Here is a 26,808-nt window from a genome sequence, read left to right as displayed (position 1 = left end):
GGCAGTTCATTGAAGTACAGCAGAAAAGCACCATCTGCAGGAGATTTATTCCACTTCTGCAGAGAGTCAGCAGGGCTATAGATGGATTGAGGATACACATCATTGTCAAATCTCACTCCACCTGACCTGTTTTTGGCAGTGTGCACACCACATGCTAATGTGAGAGTCACATTAGCATGTGGAAGGAAACGTTTATTTCTGGTTGTCAGTGCTACAAATTTGGCATCAGAAGTCTCATACTGTCATCTTTTCTCCTTTATTCTAGCTCTCATCCAGTCAGTGATCATGGAGATGAGAGATGAAATGGTCACATGCTCCTCACAAAACATCTACCCTGTCCCTCAGGTGACATGGGCCACAGACCCCCCCTCTGCCCAGGATGCTCTGGAAAATGCCACCATCAAAATCACAGATCATAAGGGTCTTTTCACTGTGGAGAGCACGCTGAGCATTCTGAGTAACCTCTCCAACTATACTTTTTTCTGCTCTTTCATATCAGCTGACAAGACTCAGGTGTGGACAGTCTCTCGGAAAAACCAAGGTCTGTTTTGGTTATTTTATGATACAATTTTCAGGATGATTTATGACAAATAAAAAGCAACAAATATGTTTCCTTCAGAGTCTATAACACAGGAGGAAGGTCATGCACTGTCTATCCCGTGCATCGCCCCACAACGTCTTCAGAATTTCTCCCTCAGCTGGACCTTCACATCTTCCAGTGAGTCCACAGTCATCCTGCGGTACGACAGCAGAACCAGACACACCTTTATCCTGTGGGAGGGCCAAGCTGAACTGGATCAGGACCTGCTTCTACTGGGAGATGGATCTCTTCTGCTTCACAAGCCGGATAGCGAGGAACACTCTGGGACGTATACCTGCACTTTGTCAGGCCTGCAGACCAGACACATTGTTCTAACCAAAGTTAATATTAGTGTTGCATCAATAAGTGAGTACTAGTAAATAATCTCTGGTAATTCAAGAAGGGAAATAGAAACAATTATTTTAAAGATGTGGCATCTTTGCTCTGCAGGTGTGGATGAGCAAAGTGTACAGAGGTCATGGTGGAGCACTGCAGCTTCTGCAGCATTCGTCTTGTTCACCATCATTGTGGCTCTTCCTCAGTGTGTAAGACAAAGAGGTATGTGAGACATTTCATCTGTAAGATAGGCCTCTGAAAAGTGATTAAACATATTAGGTTCAAAGTAATAAAATAATGATTTGAATTCAGCATTCCCTCTGAAAGCCGCAAACCCAACTACAATACTGCACAATCAGCAACATTTGTGATTAATGCTTCTAAGGAAAAATGTCTACATATGGATCTCTGTTTGAATCCTAACCCATCAAACTACACATACAGTACTTACAATTATGCTGATTTATGGAGGATATTAGCACATTAAACAAACTTGAATTGTGCCAAATCTTATGACAAACCCAAGACCATTTGGATTGAATTTGTTGTTGTAGCAGCATCTATTGGCAAAATATTTCAATTTTATACAACAGGTTGCACATAATATTATGTGAAAAAGGCTGATTTTACAAGAGTTTGATGGAGTTGTGTAAGCATTTAGCAAAAAATCTAACAATTTTTGTTGTTGAAAATGGACACCGCTTTATGGACAAATAAATGTTGAACCAAGGGATCCAGGAAAATGTGGATCAAGCTAACTTGATTCAGTATTGAAAAATTAAAATGATGCAGCCCGATTTCACATGAAATATGTCAGTGTCCTCCTGTTGAACAATTCATAACTTTTTCTTACAGGTACGGCAATGGAGGCTTCACATAGATACAATGGAGCAGGACTTGTTCTCAAAGATCCAAACACCACAGCTTCATACATTAATAGACAACATGGAGTTGAGTGCAACACACTACAACTACAGTTTGAAGCACAGGATGAACTGTCAGGCAGTGTGCCAAAAACAGCAGAAGACTGTACAGTCGATGTACCAGCAGGCACTAAAATAGAAGAAGAAAAACCAGTAGAACCACCTGCAGAGGGAAATGATGGGCTGCAATCCAGCAGTCTAGACAAGGATGGATTTGGAAACATTGAGCCCATGCTTCATATACCATGAACTTTGCTCCAAACTTCAGGCATTAGGTCATAAATGAGTGAAAAGCGGTGGAGGATAACGTACAGAAACTTAAAAACTACCTCCAACCAAGAGACCCATCCAGATCAAAGAGATCAGATTCTATAAACTTCATGAAGAGCACATCACCATGTCATCATCATCAGTGTGCAGCACAGTACATTCAGTGTAGCATCCCAGCTAAATAAAGGAATGCCTTGACTGGTCTGCTGCTGTTTATTTGTCTTCCTCTCATTTCATTAAACCAACTTAGAGCTGAACAGAGTAGTACTCCACAGGGAACCTTTAATTACCTAAAAGGCAACACAAGGTTAGTTATCTTGACACATTAAATAAACTCAAAAATCCTTAAAAAGACATATGTATATTAACATAACTTCATGCCACTTTTGACTAGAGCAAAATTTAAAATACACTGTCCCCTTTTAGCCTTATTAATGACATATTTCTATGCTCCATGAGTTACAGAGATATTGAATTTTCTGCACAATAGCTAATAAATCCACATGAGTTGAGTCAATATGTCCACTATGAGGAAAAGTTGTGCAATTTGCAGCATTAATGTTATCACAACATGTGGGACTATCTTATGATATGGACATCTCTGATATGTATCCTGTGCAGACATAACACAGTCCATGATATCTTAACAACATTATCCCACAGACATATAAATATAATGAAGACACAAACATCTTGTTTCATGGTTTCAAGTGGACCTTAAGCCAATTTTCAAATTAAACAGAATTTGCACAACTAGATAAACTGTGTTGTGGGCTTCTTTTTACAGTCTATGGTTGTGGGTTATATTAGGGCTGCAAACAAAGTTTCTTAATTGCAAGGCTGCTGTTCATATTGTCTTTTGGACTGGCTCATTTGTCATTAGTGGTCACAGGAACCGCTGCTCCTGCAAGACGGATATTCAAGTGCAGGACCATGTGAGAAACAGACAGTAACATGGTGAGGTATTCATGGAATTGCTCTGATGAGGGCTAAGTATTGCATGCTGAGAAGGCAGAAGTCCACTTTAAAAGAAAACAAACATAATTGATTCACATCTAGCAAAAAAACCCTCCTCTGATTGGGTGAAACGCCCGCTGCCTTCAGATTTCTCTTGCTGTGACTCAGACCTTCCGATGATTACCAGAGTTGACCATACACCCATTCCCACAATCTGACACCAGCTTTTCTTCCCAATCTTTTTCCCCTCTCTCATCACCCACTTTTCCACAAGCCTCTACCAGAAACTGAGCCACTGCACACATGGTTTCAGTCTATAGTTTTAGATTAATGCATACACACTCACCATTGTGTTGGTGTGGGCATTTTAAAAGTTTTTTTTTTCTTTTACGTTCTGTGGACCGGAAGTGGAACATTCCGGTGTTCAACGACAGTCCAATCCATTTTTAAAGTGTCCCACTTTTCAAATGAGACCCTCCTGAGATTTATAAGTGTCATTTTATTTCCCTGGAATCGTAAAAGAACGAGAGAAAGAAGCAGGCAGGCGTGTGTGTGTGTTTTTATGACAAAGACCCCAGTACTGTGTCTGGAAGTAATCATCTCATCCAGTCTGCACTCCGCAGCCCCCTCCCTATGATGTAATTGGAGTTTTTTGCATGATGGTCCAGGTTTTGGGATTCAGGGGATTTTTCCAAAGAAACTTTTCATTCATTGTACTCTCTAAACTTGCCACTTCTGTTTTTACTTTATCTGTTTGCTATACTCCCTCACTCTATGTGGTATGTTCATTTTTTAATAAACAATCTGTTAGATCAAAGACTAATCAGAGTATTAGATTTGCTCCATGGGTAAGGTCTCTGATTTTAGGGTTTTTACTCTTTGCCTGTATTACAAGAGGGGGAGTGAAGTTGGCTCTGTTTCAAACACAGCGATGGGGCCTCCTCCCGCCTCCACATACTGCTGAAACAACAATCTAAGAGTTTACTTTTTTTCACAACTTTGAGAACTAATGCATACTCTGGCTTTTTCTTATTATGGAAAGTGGGCATTGTGTGAACACTCATTTGTGAGAAAACTGGAAAGAGTTTAGTTATTTTATGAACAAATTGGCCAGACAGCCAGAAAAAGTGTTGCCACTGTAAATAAAATGTGGAATGCAAATGATTAAGTCAATGAAGCTTTAAAGATGGAGTCAGATAGCATTTGCAGTAATTTCACTCAAACCCAGTGCCTCCATGTTGGACTATGACATAGCCAAATGATAACATGATATTGTAGCTTATTGATCATTGCTTTAAGGTCAAAGGTCAGAATTAGCATCCTGATTCCTTGTAAGACACCCATAATTAAAGCTGATGATGCATTCTTCCTTCTTAACCTTCCTCAATCCTTCCTCTTTGTCTCTATCAGTGCAATTCTCGACTAAACCAGAGGGGGCAGCAGCAGTGCCTGATGCTGAAAAGTAAACACACACTTTTGTCTCCCCTCCTCTCTTTTTCCCGGGGAGGAGGAGAGTACGAGCCGAGAGCTGATGTGGGAAGGGTCTCTTGTGATCCTTTGACTCTAGGTTTACTCTGTTGTTTCAGACTCACATACACACACAGACAGGGGACTTCAACATCTGCAGCCACACAGGCCTACCGACAAACTCAAGGCTCAACTATGTGAAAGAGACAGAAAACGAAGGTAAGTGTTATATGGCATGAGTCGCGCTTTTCTTTAAAAAAAAGTTGATCCAGTGACTGCTTTGGTTAACCGGTTGATAATGTGATGCTGCGGGTGGCTCACCTATTATGCTTGCTTGATTAATTAGGCCTAATTAACGCACAGATGTTGCCAGGCGTAGGTCCGGTATTAGAATATTCATCAAAATATCAAAATGCAAGAAAAAACATCTGTAATGAATTTAAATGTTATGTTTTGTAATTCTGGCAGATATAACATTTTGTCAAACTGTTGAACAAAAAAAAAAAAAAGTCCAGAAAGCTTTCAAAAGTTCACTACTACTTCACTACTTTGTTGTCAGGCTTTAAAAAATGGTGATTTTCCACACAAGGTGTTTATCTTCATGGGTTCCACGTTAATGGGAAATGACATAACCTCTAAAAAAAAAGTGGATGACAGCATACAGTGTTTATCAGTAGGTCTTTAAACTATTGACTGCATCCCTAAGCTTTTGTGTGTGCAATATGTGTGCATGAATATGGGCTGTAATGATGAATCTGGATGTTGCAAAAGTATGACAGTGATTTTAGAGCTGAAATTATACATTTAGAGCTGCAGTATTTAGTCTATTAATTGATTAGTTGCCAACTTTTACATGAATCACCAGCTATTTTGATGATTTATTATTGATTTCGAGTTATTATTATTATTTTTTTTAAAAAAGAGCAAATCCAAGTCCAAATTATTTTGTTCCATTTTCTGGTGATAAACCTGAATATTGGGTTGTGGACTGCTGGTCTGTTTGTTATACATAACCATCTAAGAAATGTAATTGGGAAACTGTTTAGAAAAGGGCAGCTGCTTTCAAAAAATACTTGGCAGATGTTCAGATGGACCATCTGTCTATCACCATCTTACCTCAAGTAGATCTGTCTGCTGACTTGTAGTATATACATGACACACCCACTTTACTTCATGATATGCCCACTTGGTTAGGTGTAGACATGAGCAGGGAAATGGACATGGATAGGGTTAGGGTTAGGGGGTTGTGGGGATGTCCCGTCACGAAATGGGTCATGTAGTAGGGGGTGTATCTCGTAGCTCTGCAAGACTGCAGTTAAACCCTCCTCTCTAACCATGCAAGATTTGTACGGTCATGCGAGCTAATGAAAATATATAATAGCTTATATAAAATAAAATCATTAGTTGCAGCACTAAATCCATTAAATTGAAAATTAAACCCACCTCCCCTCACACACTTTTTGGATAATCGAATAATTAAGTATTTTTTCAAGCAAAAGAGTATATCAGTGTATTAGGTTTTGGTATGTTGGTCGGTTCTGGGAAATTGGGAGAGGCATTTTTCACTTTTTTAGATGTTTATTGACCAAATAATTGAGGAAATAGTCAGCACATTAATAGAGAATTAAAGTAATCATTAGTTTCAGACAGTCCTATTTGATTTTAAAACTAATTTCCTTTGCAAAACAACTGATTTAAACCACATTATTATTTTTCTCGTCACAGAAATAAATATAGCGTTTGTCTAGACAGAGTCTTCTAAGACAACAGGAGGTTATCTCTACAGTATTACCACACCTTCAATAAAAGCTGTCTGTTATCAGCGCTCATTCCTCGGACTGTTTACATCGCCCTGTGTGTTTATGATCTGCTCTGTCCCGCTGGCCTGTAGTCTGGGTGATGCTGTAAAATCTCTCGCTCCTGACATGGGGCTGGGTTTTTGGAGGAGGTCTGGAGAATGAACTCATGCTGATTGATTGTGTGACTGTGTAAAAGGATACCCTACTTCCTGTAGGCCCTCTCACCAGACAGCAGTACCAGAAAATCTTGGATCAGCCACCTCACTCTTATTCTCTGCAGTGTGTGTGTGTGTGTGTGTGTGTATGTGTGTGCTGTCTGTGTCTGTGTTTTCAGGAAACCGTAACATTTGACTTTTGAAATCCCTCTTTTGTATCACTGGAACTAACATACCCTAAATGAATCAGATCTTATAACACTGAGTACAACGATCTGACATCGTGTTTCAGTTTTATTTATTTAGCTGTAGTTCTTTTAGCGTTCTTTTGTTTCGCTCTAGAGAGGATAAGAGTTTCTTTTCTGCTTTTGGCTGCTGGGAAGTCTGTGTTAACACCATTTTCATAATCAGTCATTCTATTTCTTATCTCTGATTAATGAGATAAGTAATAGATTTGTTTACTCAATTACATGTCAAAAATCTAAAGTTACCTAAAGCCCTAAATAATGTATCAGAATTGCTTACTTAAGCAGCCAACAGCCTCAGGTATGTAATTTATCATGATATAAAACAGTGAAAGGGAAGTAACAATCACTTAATCTTGTGTTAGTAGATTAATTATTTCAGTCTGTGCTCTTCAGTTCCTCAAGCAGTCCCAGTCCAGTTTACCCAGCCTGAACCTTTAACTTTGGCTGCTGCCCTCACTGAGTCTGGGGCTGTGAGGTTATACTTTCAAGGACTGGTCATGCGTCTGGGGCTAAAAGATCGACTAAAGCACAAATTGCTTCTCTTCAGACTTGGTTTTTGTTGGGGACACTGAGCCAGAAATAAAATCTTTCCTCTGGATCTGTTTTCCTACTTAGTTTTTTGGAACGTTTTTTTTTTTTTTTTTCCATTGAAGTATGTAGATGATCTGTAGATCTGCTTGAATTGGGGTACTGTTGCACATTAAGTTGAGAGACCACAAGGCATGTCTTCAACTTCCTGTGATGTTTCTTTTGTTGCAAAATTGAAAGAATATGTGATCATTGGACATATGCAGGAATAGTACAGGGAAGACTTGAAGAAAAAACTCCCAATAACTAATAAAACACTCACACACGTGACATTCAACATCAAAGCTTTTCTTTTTCACACTGTCCTGCTCTGACTGCAAGTTACACATACTGTATGTTTACTTAGGATTAAATGAATGATCTTTTCTTCTCAGGCAGCAAAGCACATAGGGCCCAGCTGAATCCCGCATCTGCAGACTGGATCAGAGAACAGAGGTCGGACTGATGAACAGCATGTTTCCTCAAAGAAGTGCTGTGGCCACGCTGGGCTACGGCTCAGGTAAGACAACAATCAAGGCAATTACTTGTTTTTATATGATTTTTATATGATATTTAGATTAATCCATATACCACATAAATCAGGGCTTTCATTTTCCAGGATTGAAAACAAATCACATATAATCAATCCTCCACCTGCACTCAAAGAACAGAGTCAGCTGAATAACAACTAACAAGATCCTTTTAGCTGGTTAACAGTACACCATCTAAGTCTGGACTGCTCCATGAAGCAGGTTTACTGTGTTGTATGGTTAACTTTTCTTTACCTGGAAGCTATCCAGATAACTCCGTAAACTTGCCTTTGCCCATCAATAATGATCAAACTAACTAACTAACTAAACATTATTAATATTAGTTCAAACTGAAGCCCATTCTCATGCTAGAACTGTTTTGTAAGTTAATAATACAAGTTGCAATTTGAGATTTTGGGGGCTCAGAATAAATGTATCAAACCCACATTTGTGAATGAGTTTCTGTGACAAAGGAGTGACTCAGGCTAATGTCCTCACTGCTCCGTGCTATTATATTTGCCCTGTAGTGGCACTGGTGTCCTCAGGTTTTCTCATGCAGTCAAGAATGTTATGCATTCTGGCTTGTCTTGGTCCACCAGCATTCTTCCATTTTTAGAAGAAGCTGAACCACTGATTGAGCCAATGTTTGTATTGGGCTCAGAACTGTATGAGCATACATTCTTCACTGGTTTTCCCCCCTCTTACTCAGCACATGATTAAATGATCGCTCTCCTCTTAGCTGAGCTGCTGCTTATTAAAGGAGCCGTAAGATTTAGTGGCATCTACAGGTGGGGTCGCAAATTGCAACCAGCTGAATATCTATGGAGAAACTGGTGGCAAAATTCGCAAAAAAACGTTTAGAGCCAGTGTTTGGTTTGTTTGCAACATGGCTGGCTTCGTGAAAGAGTACACACTCATTCTGTATCTAAGGGCTCATTCTGTACCTACCAATATTTCTGCTACTAGAGTCCCTTAAATCTTACTCATCGCCTTTAAAGGAGCTACATTAAACCTGACTCCATGACATAATCCAAAAAGAGAAAGGATTACATGCTCTGTCAACTTGCTTTTTTTTACAGACTGTGTGAAGATTGAGCACAGCAGCGGTGGCTCAGTGGGTGGGACATTGCTCAGGGGATCCCGCTCTAAGGCAGAGCTACAGGAGCTGATGGAGACGCTGCAGCGCAGGAAGAGTGCTCTCGAGGCCAGTCTGAGGGCAGCTGAGTGCAGTCGCAAGTATCTAAGCGTGCCTTCACCTGTTGGACCCCAGTCCGCCAGGCCACTGTCAATCCTCAGCAACATGGAGCGCCCTCCATCTGCCTCTAGAAACTTCTCTTACATGAGCAGCAGCAGCGTACCCCCATCACCTCGCCAGGGTGAGCGCCAACTGAGCACCAATGGCTTGCTCCGTCATTCCCACTCTCGCCATCAATCACAAGACAGCCTTCTCCTCTCTAGCACAGCAGATGGAAACTCTCTGCTCTCCTCGTATGGCGAGCCTCTACCTCGTTCTCCCAGGGTGAAAAGCGGAGCAGCCAGTGTGCCATCCAGCCCTCGCATGGGCCGCAGACCCTACTCTCAGACCAAAGTAGGAGGTGACTCCAGACAGAGAAAGTATTCCACTGGCTCCCTTTCCAGCCTAGGCATGCACAGCCGTTCTCTGCCACGGCTTCACAATGCAGCAGATCCCCCTGTTCTGTCGCTACCATCATGCCACTCCTCGAGTCACCACAGAGGGGTTGGCTCAGCAGGGCAGCGGCGCAGTCTCTCCTCCCTTGAGCAGCCACCAGATGTGACAGTACCAGCCAGCATGCCCAGCACTCCCAGGAGGGCCAGCTTGGCCTCTCTGAGCTCTCTGGGTGTGGATATGGATGGGACCGGTTTAGATCTAGGCTTTGGAGACAGGAGGTTATCTTTTGGGAAGGGCGGGCTGACCCCAGGACAGAGGGTGGGCAGCATCACCTCTTTAAATGGGAAAGAGGAGCTGAGAGACTACCACCAGCACCAGAGGGATGAGAGACTCAGGGAGCAGAAAGTGCAGAGATTGGTGAGTTTCCTTTTGAACCTGATTTGTGCACATTTATAAAACAAATGCCACTTTCACAGCTTCTCCACACCTTGTTTGATTAAGAAAATATTTTAGTGAAATGATAAAAAAAAAAAAAAAAATAATGAAGTGTGGATCTTCTCTCTGCAGGAGTGCCAGCGTCTAGAGACCATCTTGAACATGTGCACTGAGCTGGGCCAGGTGGAGAGAGAACCAGCGGGCTCGGCTGTTTCTGACCTGCAGAAGATCAATAAGGAGTTGGAGAAGCTGCAGGTGTCAGATGATGAGTCTGTGTTCTCCGACTCTCCCAGCAGCAATGCTCCAGAGAGCTGCTTCGGGGCCAAAACCAGAGAATTGCAACTCACCGAGGAGCAGCAGGTCAGCCAGCGTCAGCATACCAACTATAGAGAGGCCAGGTCCCACTCTCCTGCTGTCAGCCTGAACAGCAGTGCCCCCTCACCCTCCACTCACCACAGAGCTAAAGTAAGTTCCCCCAAACTCAGCAGGTTTACAGAGTAAAAGTAAAATAACAAAGAAAAGAATAAAATCCTAGACAGTTGTCTCAACTAATACATGTTCAAGTGTTCCAGTCTTTTGTCACTGAAAGGTTTTTCCTAGAAAAATATCAGTTAAAGAACAGAACAAAGAACCACAAAGAAAACACCTACAAGTCATTCTGCATTTTAATGTCAACTAAACTGAGCTGCACACTCAGCTGTCCTTCCCCACAAAAAAATTACAGGATTACAGACATTACACAACCGTCTTCAAAGGCAGCGTTATGCTCTCTGTGACGAATAAATTGAACTTCATGTGTAAAATCTGTGGCGTGTCCTCTGTGTCTGGCTGTAGAGTGTAAAGTTTCAGATTCGGCAACATGTCTGATTTTTTTTTTAAATGAAACCTCTGCATCAGCTCTATCCTCATATTGACTTTTTCTTATTTGATGTTCATTAACTTGCTGCTACAGTGTTGTTATTGAGTGTTGATGTGAGTGAAGAGAGGACCAAGCTGTGTTGAAGTCTAATGGGACACACCCCTCATGTGGAATGCAGTTTATCGGACTGCTGATAGCTTGTTTATCTGTGTTTGTTTGTCATCTTAATTGCTTCCCTTTACTAGGTTACTTTGGATTTCCTTTTTCCACATTTCCACAGAACTGCAATTCAATGTCATGTAGTGATTACAACATTTCCAGAGATACAAAATGTGTGTTAAAGAGAAAACCAGCAGGGTTGAAGGGGTTAATAATCATGTATTTATTTGGTTCAAACTGGATTTTGAAGTGAAACCATTTGTAGCGAGAAGCTCTTGAACAGACTCTGAGTCATATACTGACAACATATCCATGGCTTAGTGGTTGGAGTGAGTGTGTGGCTTCCACAGTCTTACTGAGCATATAAACATCTTTAGAGTTGAGGTATTCCTAAAAATCATCTGGCTTTTTGTCAGAGGCACAGTGTAAATTTTCTGTTTGTGTGGGTGGCTCAGATACATGAAGAAATGAGGTTGCACAAGGCTCCCCGACAACTTTGATGTTATTACAGTTTCACCTCAGTAAAATAGTATAGTGTTGAAGATGTTACAGTGGGAAACCTCATAGTGTTGGAGATGTTACAGTGGGTAACCTCAATGCACATTCTGAGAAATACAGGTTACAAATGTAAGTACATCAAATACTGTGATTTCAGCTTCCAGCCAGACTGCTCCTCTACTCTCTCAGTCCGTGTCGCCGACTTACTGTCCATATAAAATGAAGATTTTTTCCACTCCAACAACCTAATGGTGTGTCTGGTTTTAATGAAGAAGACCTAGTTTTGCTCCAGCACATTCAAACTCTTCAAGGAGGGAGGGGGCAGGAAATGACTATCCCATGGAGAATTAGTGTGTGCATGTGTGTGTGAGCAGAAGAATGTTGGTGTATATGCATGGCAAGGACTTGCGTTTTTCCAGATGTTTTGAACTTTATACTGAGGCTAATTTGACAGCAGATCTTGTGAAAATGAAACTGTTGTTTACATACTGACACAGGCAATGAACCTGTGAAAAATACAACTTTTATACACACCTACAATTTCTAAATAGTGATTTCCAAGTTGAGATCATTATTTCTGCACTTTGTTAGTTGTGACAGAAGTTTACAGACTCCAAATGCCCCCTCTTCCATCTCTTGCATTCCTCAGAGCAGTGTGTACAGGAAGAAAGAGCACTCACAGCCCGCCTGGGAAACTATAAATTGTTGAGCTGCTAGCCACATGATTCTTTGACCACAAAAATAATACCTCCATGGCTCCTTCAAGGAAGAATACCTCATCATACAAGATGTGTTCAATGTACCCAAATAGTGGAGTGTGAATTAATGTTTGCAGGGTGTTGGTAGACAATGAAATATGTGGGAGTATTTTGGCATGACTGGCAGTGGAGTGCACTGATAGAGCTTTCCATTACACCAAGTAGAAAAGAATCCCGTCCCTGTTGTCAGTGATCCAGCTTTGGTGGAGTTAAAACAGCAGCTGCAGTTGTCTTATTCAGAAAACTGCTGGCTGGCAAATGGGTTTAACAACATATTTTACACAGGGAAACAGTAGTTTCCCAACTTATAAAAACATGCTGTAAATTTTAATGTGCAATTAACAAAGGTGCTCTTGCCATTAAACTTTATGATTATGTTGATTATGCAGCATGTCTGTGCTTTTCATAAATGTATGAATAAGTATTTAGTTGTTCTCCTATAGAGCCAATCATTTATATGCATTCCTGATGTCACTACAGGCTTTGGAGAGTGTGCAGCTGAAGCAAGAAGTATCGCATATAGAGGAGGAGAGGATTCAAGTTCTGAACAATATCGAGGAGCTGGAGCAGAAGATCAAAGACCTGGACAACCAGATGGAGGAGTCTGTCCGAGAGGTAGACAGCACAGGACTGCATATAAACACAACTGGCACCTGAACAGTTTGATAATGTTTGTTCTTATCCAGTGTCAGATAAATTGATAACTTTTTAATAAGAGCATCATGCACAAGAGTGTATGACTCAAACTCATGACAGAAAGCTAAGGTGAGCAGATATCGTGCATTTTGTAAATACAAAAAAATATCATAACTACTACTCATGAGATGTGCATATATTTTTTATGTTTCTGCTATAGCACTACTGTGCTTTTGCTTGTATTATTCTGTCTGATAACATGTATCAATTAATTTAAAGACATCAGACTGTGAAGGTAGTTTCTCACTATGTGTTGATGATCCTACAGATGGAGGTGGAGTGTGCTCTGCTGGAAGGGGAACAGGAGTCGGAGATGACCCAGCTGCAAAGGGTAAAAGAGCTTCTGGATCAACTCAAGGAAAAGCTTCACGGTAACAAGACGACGAACCCCACTGAGAAGTCGCAGGTGAAAATATGTAAATATATGTTTCTTAGCATAGTTTTTTTTGGCAAACAAAGCCAGTTCATTATGAATTCACCAAACAGTGGTCAAACGTGAGTAAGGGGAATGCTTTGTCACGATTTACTGTATGGACCAGAGCCCTGAAACACTAAAGCCACAGCTCAAGCTGAAAAACACAGAGATCAGTGTAGCTTCACCACAACTTCCTCTATAATGGGTTCACTTACATTTTCTTTAAAACCAAACAAACTAATTATGTTTCCAAGAGAAAACGTACAGCAGACCAAGACGGTTCATCAAAAGTCGGACCTGCATCAGCTTCTAAGAAGAACTAAAACATAAAAGTATTAATAACCAAAGTAATGTATGTCTGCATTTACATCTGCAAACTGACTGCAGCAGCACTCTTCTGATCAACCTGATAAATCTGATAAACCAACTCTCCTTGACAATAGAGAGCAGTTTATTCTGTATTCTTCTGAATGAGCTCATGTTTGCAGTGATCGCCAACACGCACAGCAAAACCAAACCCTTCTGTTCACATTTTTTAACTGCACTGGCTGTTTTTTTTCTTCTTCACAATTTTCTTTTCACGCCTCTACTATCCTTCTTGACCTTGTTCTCTGTAAAGCAGGATCTTTTCCTTTGCTTCCTGTTTCACATTAAAAACTTCTGCTTCAACACTGGCATACCTTAGACCAAAATTTAAGAAGGGGCCCAAATAGTTACCATCTGTAAAAGTTTGTGTCAAGGAACACTAAAGTCAGCTGAAACCTCTCATCATTTGAATTTAACAAAAAGCTGAAGCTTTAAATGTGTTTTACAAGATCTAAAACAAAGTTTTATGATATTTCCCTGAAACAGATTTGTCTGTTGTGTACTTTTACTTTATAATTTGGAGTATTATGTTTGTTTCTTAGGAAGCTGAGCAGCAGAGGAAAAGTTTGGAGGACTTGGAGTTTCAGAAGCTGGAGAGAGAGATTCATCAGGACGAGGAAAAAGAAAATAAGAGCCAAGAGCTGCTGCGAGAGATCGCTGAATGCCAGCGTCTTACTGTCACACACAAGGTACAGCCAGTGAGGTTTTGTGAGTGTGCATGTAGTATGTAGTGCATGTGCAACACCGCCGTCAGTGCTGATACTGCTTCACTCTTAAATGTCTCATTGTCAACAAGAAATATTTACAGTATGAATAGTCCAGTGAATGTTTTGAGAGCATGATAACAAAATGCAACATAACAGTGTGAGTTAACAGATTGATGCTGTTGTATAGTTTAGCGAGAGTAGATATTTAGCATTTCTATGGCGTTTTCAATGCATGTTCAGTGACAGGCAAAAAGAGCACAGCATTGCTATGAAAAGGTCTGTTACAAGTTATATGATTTGATAAGTTTTGAATATCAAACCATCGTATTGTATGATTGTAAAGACAGAAAACAATACAATAAAATTAAAGGAACAGGAGTAGAAAAAGGATGATATAATGCACGCAATCACACCGAGATGAGTCAAGATATAACAAATGAACAATATTAGCCAACACACTGCATCTTGGGGGTTTTTTTCTCAGGCCTTAGCAATGGGCCCTCAGAAATATTAATATTGTCCTTTTAAAGTCTAGTTAAAGTGCATTTATTCATCTTTTAATCTGACCTTAATTTGTTTAGTCATATGAAATAAAACAGAAATGCAGCAATGTTGACCAAACAATGTTTTTGTGGTGACTATAATTATTATATTATTGTACTGTGTGTCTTTTTTCTGGCTTTTTTAGGTTACTGCATCGTAGTTTGTTGTCATTAATCTTACTACAGGTTGTGCATGAAAATAAAGCTGCAAAATTGTGAAATTTGCAGCACAAAGCATGAACTAATTACAAGAAATAACAATACCAGCAATGGTAAGCATGAAATAGTATTTAATGAAGACCTAAAGGAGGACACTTAAATCTCAAATGAAACTCTTTTGAATCATTTTCTACAGATAAAATAGTAAATTAGATCAACGTGTAGCAAATCAAAAATCTCACAAATATGGAATTTTCCCATCCTGAAATATGAATTTGTTTTTGTTCACTGTGCTGCTGCTTCAACATAAAACACCTATTCAGCATCTGCTAATGTGATGACAGTGTTATTTTGCTATATAAGCATATTCTGTGAAAGTTAGCAGATTTTGTGTAGTGGTGATACTGTGCTGCTTTCTTTCTCACAGGAAAGACTGATGACGCTGAAGAAACAGGCCTCACAGATCACCTTACAGTCTCAGCAAGAAAGAGAACATTTCCAGAAAGAGAAAAACAATTTGCTTGTAATGCTTCAGAAGGTAAAAAAAAAAAAAAAACTCTTTGTAGGCTGATCTTAAAATATTTCATTTTATTTACTTGAGAATCCTATCCTGATGCCTGCAGGAGAGAGAGAAACTGGCGTCGTTGGAAGGAAAGTATGCAGAGTTGTCTGAGGGGCAGAACTTCACAAACAACCCTGCAGCCATCAAAGAGGTAGGAGTCAGTTACAGTTACAGTAATACTTTATATTTCCACCCTCAAAGCGCTCCCTGTGTCTTTCAACAAAGTACACAGAGAGACCAAAGTTTCAGTAACACTGATGAGAAGTCCTGTTATTTTATTCCACTTTGTAATTCCTCTGATTTCTGTGATCGCAGCACTTGCATGCTCTGAAGGAAAGGAGAAGAAGTAGTAAAGAAAACTCCCACCTAAGTGACAGCCTACCTCACAAGAGGAGCCAGCAACTCCTCACTCCCTATGGCAGATCCCTGGGACGCACTCTTCCACCCAAGGTCATTACTTGTGTTTTAAAATGTATACTTAGCAGACAAAAAAGGACCAATACAGAAGGATCAAAATGTGTTCACATGGTAGATGCTTTAGAGAGACAGTAACCTAGATTTTGAAATCAGGGTTTTGTATATTTGCATAAAATGTGTCTAAATTTGTAAAGATTTGAAATACAGTTTCATAATAATGGTGTTAGTTCTGGACTGCAGAAGAGGGGATTTCATTGCCCTCATTATATTTATCCAGAAAGATCTTAATATCTCTGGAGAGCTCCACCCAAACTGGAGTTCTCAGTTTTAGTTTAGCTTGCAACACCCATCCAGCTCATGAAGTTCTTTGCAAATGAGAGAAGTTTGGAGTTATGTAAATGCTGTAGATCTGATCTTGACCAGCATGTGTGCTGTTGTTTACTTCCCAGGGCCACTTGCCTCTGTCCCAAAGCTCCAGCTGTGGCAGCGTCATCCCACAAGGCTTCAGCTTTTCCCCCCGGGACCTGAACACTCGCCGCCTGCCTAAGAGTGAGTCAGAGTACCACACTGTCGCATCTTATCTGCATCAAACATATAGTAGTGTGGTCGGCATTGTACCTCAGGCTATATACATAAACTAGGACATAAAATGTTATAGTGGTCCAATAATCTGTGCTAGTTTACAAGGACACACAGTGACCCTGCACAATGTACTAGATAGCATAACTTGCTCAAAACAAGTAACCCCATGCAAAATCTCATTATTGTTAATTTCTATATTTACTGTATAGTCATTTCCTTTTAGAAGATTAAAGATCAGAATTTATCACTCCAAAAAAAAAATGGATGTTAAATACTGTGGTGTTTGACTGTTTGAATAGTAGCCTCACATGGATGAACTCATACAGATTTCTTGAGATACTAAGAGTGTGCTTTCAGAATTTTGGTTGTACAGCTTTACAGGTTGACTCTAATGAACAGCTGTTATCTTTCTCTAGCTTGATGGATCACTGTTTAATGAGTGATACATGACCTGACTGCTGCAGATAGATTTTATGAAATTACAATCACAAGTTATCCTGCCTGGTCAGCTGTAGTCAGCGGATTGCAACTCTGTGCTGTGATTTGGCACTGTAACATTACATCATGCATGCTGAGGGTATTTCCACATTACTTCTGTACTATTCTCTCCTGTTAGCAGGCAACAGCCATGCGCACATGAATGAAGACAGACAGAGAAGAAGCGATTTTTGCAGCAGAATGGTCTCCGAGCCCAACGTGTTCCTGGACTCCTTCTCTTACCCAGACAACAGCCAGGCCTCAGACACCGTCAGCGTGGACAGCTCAGACAGTCTGGAGACCAGCTTCTCCGCCTGTTCGCCAGACAACATTTCCAGGTTGGAAACCGCAATGATGTACTGATGAAAGAGATCGGTTAGAGAAGGATTGAAGTAAGATTTTAGTCAGAAGAGGAACAGATGTATTTACTGGAAACAACTGCAGTGTAGAATTAGCAATTTCAAAGGTTGCCAGCCAGAATGTATGAAAAGCTATTGTGGGATGCTCTGTATTTATGTCATCAGAGAAGAAACAAGAATAGCTACGTGTGTATCCACGTACACATTATGCAAATTGTCTTACTACTGTTGTTGAGGTGTTGAGTTGCACTAGTTAATGAAAAATGTAGTTTGAGCCTGTTTTATTTATTTTTATTTATTTATATATTTTTTTCAATTAATTACCTACTTTTGGTTTTAAATCTAGCTTATGATATATCCTATACTTGTGTTTTCCGTTTTCTATCAGTGCCAGTACGTCTAATATGGCGAAGCTCGAGGAGATGGAGCGTTTACTCCGAGAGGCCCAGGTTGAGAAGCAGAGACTCCTCGAGCATCGGGTAATGTGTCAAACCTAACTAAAATGAACTATTTATGGACGTTTGAGTTAGATGATGGATCTGATTGACTATATGTTGCACATATAGGAGCGTGAGATGGAGATGCGCAGGCATGCTCTGGAGGAGGAGCGCAGAAGAAGGGAGGACCTGGAGAAACGTCTGCAGGAGGAGACGAGCAGGCGACAGAAACTTGTAGAGAGAGAGGTGAAACTCAGGGAGAAACAAAGATCACAGGTATCCAGAGAGGTTGAAATCTATAATGTTTTTCACTTTTAGCTTCTTGCAAAAACATCTGTAATCTCATCTTGATCATTTTTCCACAGTCCCGGCTGTTGACACGCTACCTCCCTGTAAGGAAAGATGATTTTGATCTTCACGGCCATATTGAGGCAGCTGGACATAACCCAGATGCCTGTTTCCATCTGGCCATCACTGATAAAACGTGTCGAGGCTTTCTCGTCAAAATGGGCGGCAAGATTAAGACATGGAAGAAACGTTGGTTTGTCTTTGACCAGAATCGCAGGACGCTTACCTACTATGCAGGTGAGTGACTCTTCCTCTCAGTCTCTTCAAAATATACAGATTCAAATGTGAGATCAAGTTACTGTAACCATGATGTCACTTTTAATCTATGCTGGGAGACTTTGGAGGCAGGGAGCAAGCTTTGATCACAGTCATGTTTATGTACTCCACTACAGACAAACATGAGACCAAGATGAAAGGAGTCATTTACTTCCAAGCCATAGAGGAGGTGTACTATGACCATTTAAAGAATGCACACAAAGTAAGTCGGTTTATGTGCATGTATGTGTTGTGTGTGTGTGTGTGTGTGTGTGTGTGTGTGTGTGTGTGTGTGTGTGTGTGTGTGTGTCTCATTTTAGGCATGTCTACACACTCACCATTTTTTGATGTTGTTGACATTTGTTTGTCTGCTTTTCTCCCTCCCATTTGTCTTTCTCCCTCCCACATATGCACCACCTCATCTCTTTCCCCTCCATACTCCATTATTCTACTCTTTCCCAAAAAAAAAAATTCACTCCTGCACCAAAGAGCCCCAATCCCTCGCTGACCTTCAGTGTGAAGACCCATGATCGGGTGTACTACATGGTGGCTCCGTCGCCTGAGGCCATGCGTATATGGATGGATGTTATTGTTACAGGTGCTGAGGGACACATGCATTTCATGGTGTAACTGATCCCAACAGATCGGGGGTTAACACCACTAAATAGTTTTGAGTGTCACATGACAAGATTTACAGCATCCAGCTTGTATCAGTGTGACCGCAAATGTGTTGTATTGAGCGGAGATGGATGTTCATCAGGTCAACATGAAATTAACTTCTGTTTACACTTGTAGTATAATGTATGTAGTCCAGAAGGACAACTGATGCTCAAAAGCACATTTTATAATGTAATCAAGTATAGAAGATCCAAAGAATTGATACACTAGTTTTATAATTAAGCTATTTAGTTAGTATTTTATTTGTTCATGTACCACATGTGGCTAAAACATCTCTAAATCTATGTAGCAACAATTCTCCATTCTCGTTCCATCTCAGCAGACATACATTTGTTTGTCTAATACTGCTTCTGTTATGTTTGGCTTCAGTCAAAACTTGATCAGGAGGGCTTTTAAATGATCAGTAATTGAACATCTGCTACACTTTCAAACTGCAGCACACACTGCTTCTCTAACAGATGTATATGCAGATATAATGTGCTTATTGCACATTTTAAACCAAAAGTGAAGTTATATATCTCCACCTTTTTCTTTGCCATCTTCTTCCCTCCTCTTTACTTTCTATTGGACTCCATGTTTTAATGTAGCTTTATCTTAGTTTATTTCCTTTAAACATCAGGTTGTATCAGTTGATCCCAGCGTACTGCTGATCTTTGATCAAATAAGATTACCCATGCCATATTTGTGTTTGCAAGAATGTAAATTTTTATATTAACTAAGTTTCATGATTTCCATATATGTCACAAATATAATTAGTTTGAATATTATTTTCCATTTTATCCTAGAGCATTTTGATTGCTGCTGTCAGACTACCAGCATAAGCTGGTCCTGTCTGCTTATTTAAAGCAGGGCTAAATGTCCACCATCTGTATTCCTTCAGACTACATGCACCTCTTTTTGCATCAATTTGGACGTTTCGTCAAACATGCAATCTGTTTTCATGACGGAGAGATGATTATAGGCACTTTTTTACATTTCATCATTGTGAATTATTTGTAATGGTTGACAAATTTTCTACTAATTGAAGTAGAGAATTTGTCTAATTTGCAATGGTACTGTGTTTCATGCTTACCACAGTGCAGCAAAATCTATAGTAGAGGCTGCAGGCACTGTATGATGAGGCCATGTTGTGCAGCAGGGATCCTGTATGTCTTGCATCACTTGCATTTTGTCATTATGGTTTTTCACCAGCAGAGGCCCTCAGTGCAAGAATGATTGTACTGAAATGATGTAATGTTCTGGCTGGTTGGTTCGTACTCACTTTGTAAGTGAGCAGAATGGAGCCTCCATTATCCATGTTTATAATACTTACCATCAAATGTGTACCTTTTATAAGCACAAGTATATAATTTGCCTATTGGAAGCAAAACCGAAATTGTGTTTCAGGATATTGCACTCAAAATGATCTGATCATTTTGGTTGAAATGTGTTAGTATATATTTGATCTTTATATTCTTTGTCAGTTTATAACAGTGTTTGATGTTGAAACATCAAGTGACCAGCTGTTGGTTCAAAGATTGCAGGGTTCGCTGTTGGTCTTGTGTTGGTTCAGTGTTGAGATGACAGTGTTGCAGATAAGTTATTACGGATGCTTCTCAGTAAACATACATATCTGTCAGGGTAATATCTCATCCCCAAATTGTCACCCACTGTGTGAGATACAAGCCTTTAAACAAAACAAATTACTACATTTTTATATATATATTAATACATTTAGTATTCTATATTTTGTGTATGAACTGTGGTCATTTTAGTCAACACTATGCTAAAAAAATTTATAATTGATATGTGACATGTTTCAATATAAATAATAAATCATTTTGCTTATGAATCACCCTGTTTTTGTGAAATGTTATAATTACTTGTCTGGTGAAAATGAACATTTATTTAAAAGACTGTAAAAACCTGATTGTGTTATACAGTGGAGGATGAGTGGGCTTTTCTTTGCTGATGTTGGAGGACTAAAAGGAGGCTTTACAAATCCCAGCATGACAAGATGGTGTGTTTTCTCACTGATATTGAGTACCAAAACATTTGTTTTACACTGTTACGCAATCTATCAGTATGAGAATGGGCAGCTTTATTGCTTTGTGCTCAACAATGTCTCTTTAGAGCAGTGTGACTTTCATTTAGCCAATAACAGGATTACTATGGCATTTTGTGTCAATTCATCAGCTCCTAATGCATATGAAACGTATCAAAGAACTCAAGTCTTTCTTTTTTCACATTTTAGAGCATTTTGACATTATATTCATGTGTCTATTGCAAAATGAGCTCTTATTAATGTAGGGGTTTTGAGGTCAGTATCCACAGAGAGAAATGTCAGCAGTTTGTTTTCTACATGACTGGTTCAGCTGAGGACTTTTGAAACAAATTAATAATGCATGTAAATATGTCTCAAAATTACAGTGAAGAATTATTATGATATAGTAAATCACTGTAGTCCAATAATTTCTTTTGGAATGTGCATAAAGTAATAACTGGCTCTCACAGTAGACCTATACATGCTAATATGAGTGTACTCATTAAGGCACTCATGTTTTTAAACTCCTCCCCCTGACACATGCAGCCTTTCATTGGCTGACCTAGAAGGGTAGTCATGGAAACACAGAATGAAGCATGCTAAATTAGGTTCTAAAGAGGCACGTAGTCTCTCTAGAGGCAGAAGCAGACACAAACCATGACACAAACACATAGTCTCTCAAACCATAGAAAGCTAGGGTGGCCTCAGTGCATCATGGGTGCTGTAATGTGTGTAATATATTTGGGGCAAGGGGCTGGCCATAAACACAGTGCATCTGTTTGCTGGGAAACATGCAACGTATAAACAGTTTGTTTGTGTGTATAATATGCTGATACAGCTTATGCAACATGGCTGGGAAGTTTATTCCAACATGTTCTATGGTAGTACTTCACTCAAGGCTGTTACCATTTTATATATATATATATATATATATATATATATAAGCATGGAAGTCAGCTTCCTGGTAAATTATGCGAATGGACATGGACAAAAGGCAGCATTCACTGAATATTTTTAAGTTTCACTTTCCTCTTTAAAGTCATATACATAACAGTTCCTGTGATGGAGAGTGTAATGTAATTTATCCTACTGTAACTTAATGTGAGCCTTCATAACCAGCCTGATCTCTGTTTAAACCAATTTTAAGACAGTGTCCTAATCCCAGATTGCAGGTGCTAATGAGAAATAACCTTGTGTTGTGTGTTAGAGCCTCAAGGGGATAGTGCCTTTTCTCAGGGAGATGGTTTTATCCCCTGCTGTCTGTATTAGCACCTGATGTGTTGAAATCCTCGTGTTTTTCTCTGGAAAATCATGGTCCTCTCTTCTAAGCTTGCAGCCTCTGGCTTCTTAAAGTAAACAGAGGTCTTTTTGTGTCACCTCCACAATGCTTTTTTTTGTAAAAGATTTATCCTTTGTCCTTTACTCCTCATTCCTTACACCAGCCTTCTCTTTACCCTACCCCATGACTCAGATCAGCTTCCCATCCTTAACCACTAGCTATTAGAGATGCTTTTCAGCACAGCAGTGTAAAACATTTTTTCTACATTTAATTTTGCAGCCTTTATAGTTCACTCATGCCTTTTCTGTTCAAATGGCTATCTTCTCTGCAGTGATATCAAACTGAACACAAATTAAATGTCCACATCAAAGGATTCACTCAGTCTGGGGGGAATTATTCAGCAGATGCATCGGGTACATTTCAAACTAAGAATAGCAATGACACACATTCCCAAACCCGTTTTCCTGATAATAAGGTATGCATGTCAAGCGTTTTCCCTTGCACCCGATTGGCTGACATTAATGTGCTCCCTATTCAGGTCAGTGAGCTTCTAGTGTGGATGATGCTGGAATGATGCTCCTATGAGGACACTCTGAGCCCATGCTGTGGTAAGATGTTGAGCTACTGTGGGGGTCTTGAGGATCTGTCAGTGAAAGTATTTGATAGTTTCTTTACCTTTATTATGACAGTATTATGCAATTTCCTTCTACGTCACATAACAAGATTTTATATTTCTACCTATTTTCGGGCCAGTAAATCCTCTTATGTGTGCCAACACTTCTTATCTTTAAACTGCTTTAAACTGGCTGCATTAACACAAATATGGAAAACAGGATACAGTCCACCACTAAAACAGATTTCATCTTGCTAAGTATTCATATGATTTTATTGATTAAATAGGAAACAGAACAACATAGATGAGACTATACACAGATATAGTTTTCTCATCTGAGTATAAGTGGGATAAGGATGTGCCAGTGTATGAGCTGGAGATCTCATCTCAGCATTCTCTCTGTCTTGCTCAAACGTCTGCAGGGCCATTCATAATGGCTGCTGTCCAATGTCCATTTCACAGGAAGGAGTTATTTCCGTTCCTTCTTCAAAACCATAGTCTCTCCCCTACAGTAGTTCACAGTGAGATCTGATAATGTTACATATGAGCAGGTGGACAAACAGGCGCTGTACAGTTCAACATTTTGTGCAAAAATTAATGGCACATTTTCTGCTACATACATCCAGAGATAGGTGTGGAATGTAAATTTGGTTGTTGCATTTATTTATAGAGCTCCTGCCGTGCTTTTCCTGACATAAACAAAAGGTAAAGGGACTAGTTATTATCAAAGAGATTTGCTGGAAAGAAAGACAAGAAGTTTTGACGGTTCCTACAAAAAGTGGGAGTAACAAAATTTAAAAGTACTGTAGAAAACATTGAATAGATTCTGAGTTTGTAGGAAAAGCACCCTTAAAAGGCACTCGCCCATGTTGTGTGTGTGACTGTGTTCCTAGAAGACCTTTTATCTTGCTTATCCTTAGTTACCGATGCTGCTGTATGTTCAGGTGTGACCCCGAACCTTCCTGAGTGCATGTCCATTGTCCAGTTGGCTCAGCACCAAAGAGCCAAACTTGTTGCTTTGGCTCCCTGTGGAGATGTTTTGTGCTTGAGTGCTGTAAGCCTCCTTGTCTCTGTTACTGTCGTTTGTAGTGTTGTGAGGCCAAGAGATGGCAGAGAGACGAGCCAAGAATTACAGTATAGAAGTATGAATTAAAAAACGGTAGTCATGTAGTTGGAAAAAAGTTGCAGTCAAAGCCATAATCTGTATTGTTGATTGGACCAGTCCATTGCTTTATTTTCTTATCTGGGTGTTGCTACCAGTAGCTGCAGGTTTATTACCAACCCTGCGGACAGGGACCTTGGACACGGGTATCTTGGTGCGAGGGGGTTCTTTAGCTTGGGGGATGTGGGAGGCAGTGTGAGACTGTGCACCATGCTTCACAGGAATCTTTGAGTCACGCGGTAAACTGGTGAGGGCTTTCGGCTGGTGAGGCGGCTGACTCTCCTCCTGGGTGTGTTTTGAGGTGGGCACATTAGCCTCAACATGACTGATTTTATCTCTGCTCATCGCATCATGTGAGTTGAAGTGGTGCCTTTCTTCTTCTAGCACAGGAGTAGGTGGGTCCCTGCTTGCTTCATCATCAACATGTTGGCTTTCCCGGACAGGTAGCTTTCCTGCTCTGCCTCCTCCAACTACAGGTATTTTACTAACTCCTGATGCCTTTACTTGTGGTGTCCTCCTTTCTCTGGAGGCACCCTGGAGGCTTGTTCGTGACTCATTTTGCAGTTCCTCTGTTTTGGAGGCCACTGTCTGAGCCCCTGGAGCATCTGTGCTACTCAGACAAGCCAATTGCCCATCCACTGATGCCTGTCCACTTCCTCTCATCTTAGCAGAGGCTGGGGTTTCACTTGGCAAAGTTGCAGGGGTAGAAGGAAGAGCAGTGACAGTGTAGGGGGCAGGGGGGGCTTTGGATTGAGAAACTGGGATCTGTGCAGGAGCAGGAGAATCTTTAGATACTGAAACTGGGATACGAGCAGGGGCAGGAGGGTCTGTAGATACAGAAACTGTGATACGACCAGAGGCATTAGGGTCTGTAGATACAGAAATTGGGATACGCGCAGGAGCAGGAGGGTCTGTAGATACAGAAACCGGGGTACGACCAGGTACAGGAGGGTTTGTAGATACAGAAACTACAGGGGCAGGAGGATCCCTGGATACAGATACTGGAATACTAGTAGGGGCAGGAGGGTGTTGGGATACAGAAACTGGGATACGAGCAGGGGCAGAAGGATCTGTAGATACAGAAACTGGGATAGGAGCAGGGGCAGGAGGATCCCTGGATACAGATACTGGAATACAAGTAGGAGCAGGAGGGTGTGGGGATACAGAAACTGGGATACGAGCAGGGGCAGGAGGGACAGTAGATACAGAAACCGGGATACGAGCAGGGGCAGGAGGGTCAGTACATACAGAAACTGGAATGCGAACATGGGCAGGAGGGTCAGTAGATACAGAAACTGGGATACGAGCAGGGGCAGGAGGGTCAGTAGATACAGAAACCGGGGTACGAGCAGGGGCAGGAGGGTCAGTAGATACAGAAACTGGGATTTGCGCAAGGGCAGGAGGAGCTTTAGATTGAGAAACTTGCATTTGAACAGGAACAGGAGGTTCTTTAGGAACAGACATTGGGATTTGAGGAGCAGGGGGGGCTTTAGTTTGAGAGACTGGTACCTGACCTGGAGCTGGGGCTTTTGGGGGAGCTGTAGAAACAACAGCTTGAGTGGTAGGAGCTGGAGTTGATGTGGGAGCAGTGGGCATCTTATCTAAGGGGACTGGAGCAGGACTAGGTTTTGTCGTGGGAGGAATCTTATATACAGAAGTTGAAAATGGAGTTGGGACAGATGAAGGGCTGGGTTGGGTCTTTGTTGAAGTTATGGCAGTTATGGTAGGGGCGGGACAAATATCTGGAGCATTTACAAGGGGGGGGAGGGTCTTATTTAAGTCCACAGATGTGTGTGTAGGTTTGGAAAGAGTTGCAGATATTGAGCCTGGGGATGGAGTTGATGGGGTAACCTTTGTCGTTGTGGTGGGGAGAACTGGTGCAGGAGTAGAAGGTTTGGTTGTAACAGTACAGGCTGGTGATACTGTTACTGGGGCTTTAAATTCTCCTGCAGCTGAACTTTGGGGCTGTTTGCTGGAAGAGGAGGTTTGCAGGTTTAATCTGCTAGCTGAATCCAATTTAGCAGGTGTAGGTTGGGTAAAAGAAACAAGGGTGGGAGGGCTATGGGTTACTGGTGGAGGTTTTGCTGAAGCAAGAACTGGGGTAGCTATAGGGCTAGGCTTACCTACTGTACCAATAATTTGAGGGGGAGCAGCAATCTCTGAAGCCAGTTTGCTAGCTGTAGAGGTAAGAGTTGGACTAATTGAGTGAACCTTGACGACCGTGGCTGGGGTGTTTGGAGGAGCTGTTGTAGTAGTAGAGGTGGAGCTCGGTATGGATTTACTTGTAGAAGGGGAAGACATTACTGGAGCCGAAAGGCTTGTTAACGTTACAGGGGTAGTTAAAGGTTTTGTTGTTGCTGTGGCTGTAGTAGTTGATTTTAATGTAATGCTGGTCGAAGGCCCAGAGGTTGAAGTAGAGTCTGAGTTTGATTTGACTGAGTGAGTAGTCAAAGTGGAAGATTTGGTCAAAGTAGTGATGATAGTGCTTGGCTTGGCAATGGGAGAAGAGGTTGAAGCTTTTGTTGTAGTAGAGGTAAAGGATCGAGTTGGGGCTGCTGTG

The 26,808-nt window shown here is 40.8% G+C and overlaps 1 protein-coding gene across 1 annotated transcript; it reads left to right on the top strand.

Moving 5' to 3' along the window:
• The first annotated feature begins 4,646 nt into the window (after window positions 1-4,646).
• Window positions 4,647-19,160, top strand: phldb2a (pleckstrin homology-like domain, family B, member 2a). The gene is made up of 17 exons (XM_053331407.1): window positions 4,647-4,756; window positions 7,702-7,822; window positions 8,912-9,879; window positions 10,030-10,362; window positions 12,652-12,786; window positions 13,136-13,273; window positions 14,191-14,337; window positions 15,484-15,594; window positions 15,680-15,769; window positions 15,934-16,068; window positions 16,485-16,584; window positions 17,234-17,432; window positions 17,842-17,932; window positions 18,020-18,166; window positions 18,256-18,475; window positions 18,631-18,716; window positions 18,983-19,160. The coding sequence occupies exons 2-17, from the start codon at window positions 7,768-7,770 to the stop codon at window positions 19,121-19,123; spliced, it is 3,096 nt and encodes a 1,031-aa protein (XP_053187382.1). The 5' UTR covers window positions 4,647-4,756; window positions 7,702-7,767; the 3' UTR covers window positions 19,124-19,160.
• Window positions 19,161-26,808: the final 7,648 nt, after the last annotated feature.

Source organism: Scomber japonicus, chromosome 13 (assembly GCF_027409825.1).
Source record: "Scomber japonicus isolate fScoJap1 chromosome 13, fScoJap1.pri, whole genome shotgun sequence".
Lineage (NCBI taxonomy): Eukaryota > Metazoa > Chordata > Actinopteri > Scombriformes > Scombridae > Scomber > Scomber japonicus.
This window is presented reverse-complemented; position numbering and strand designations above follow the sequence as displayed.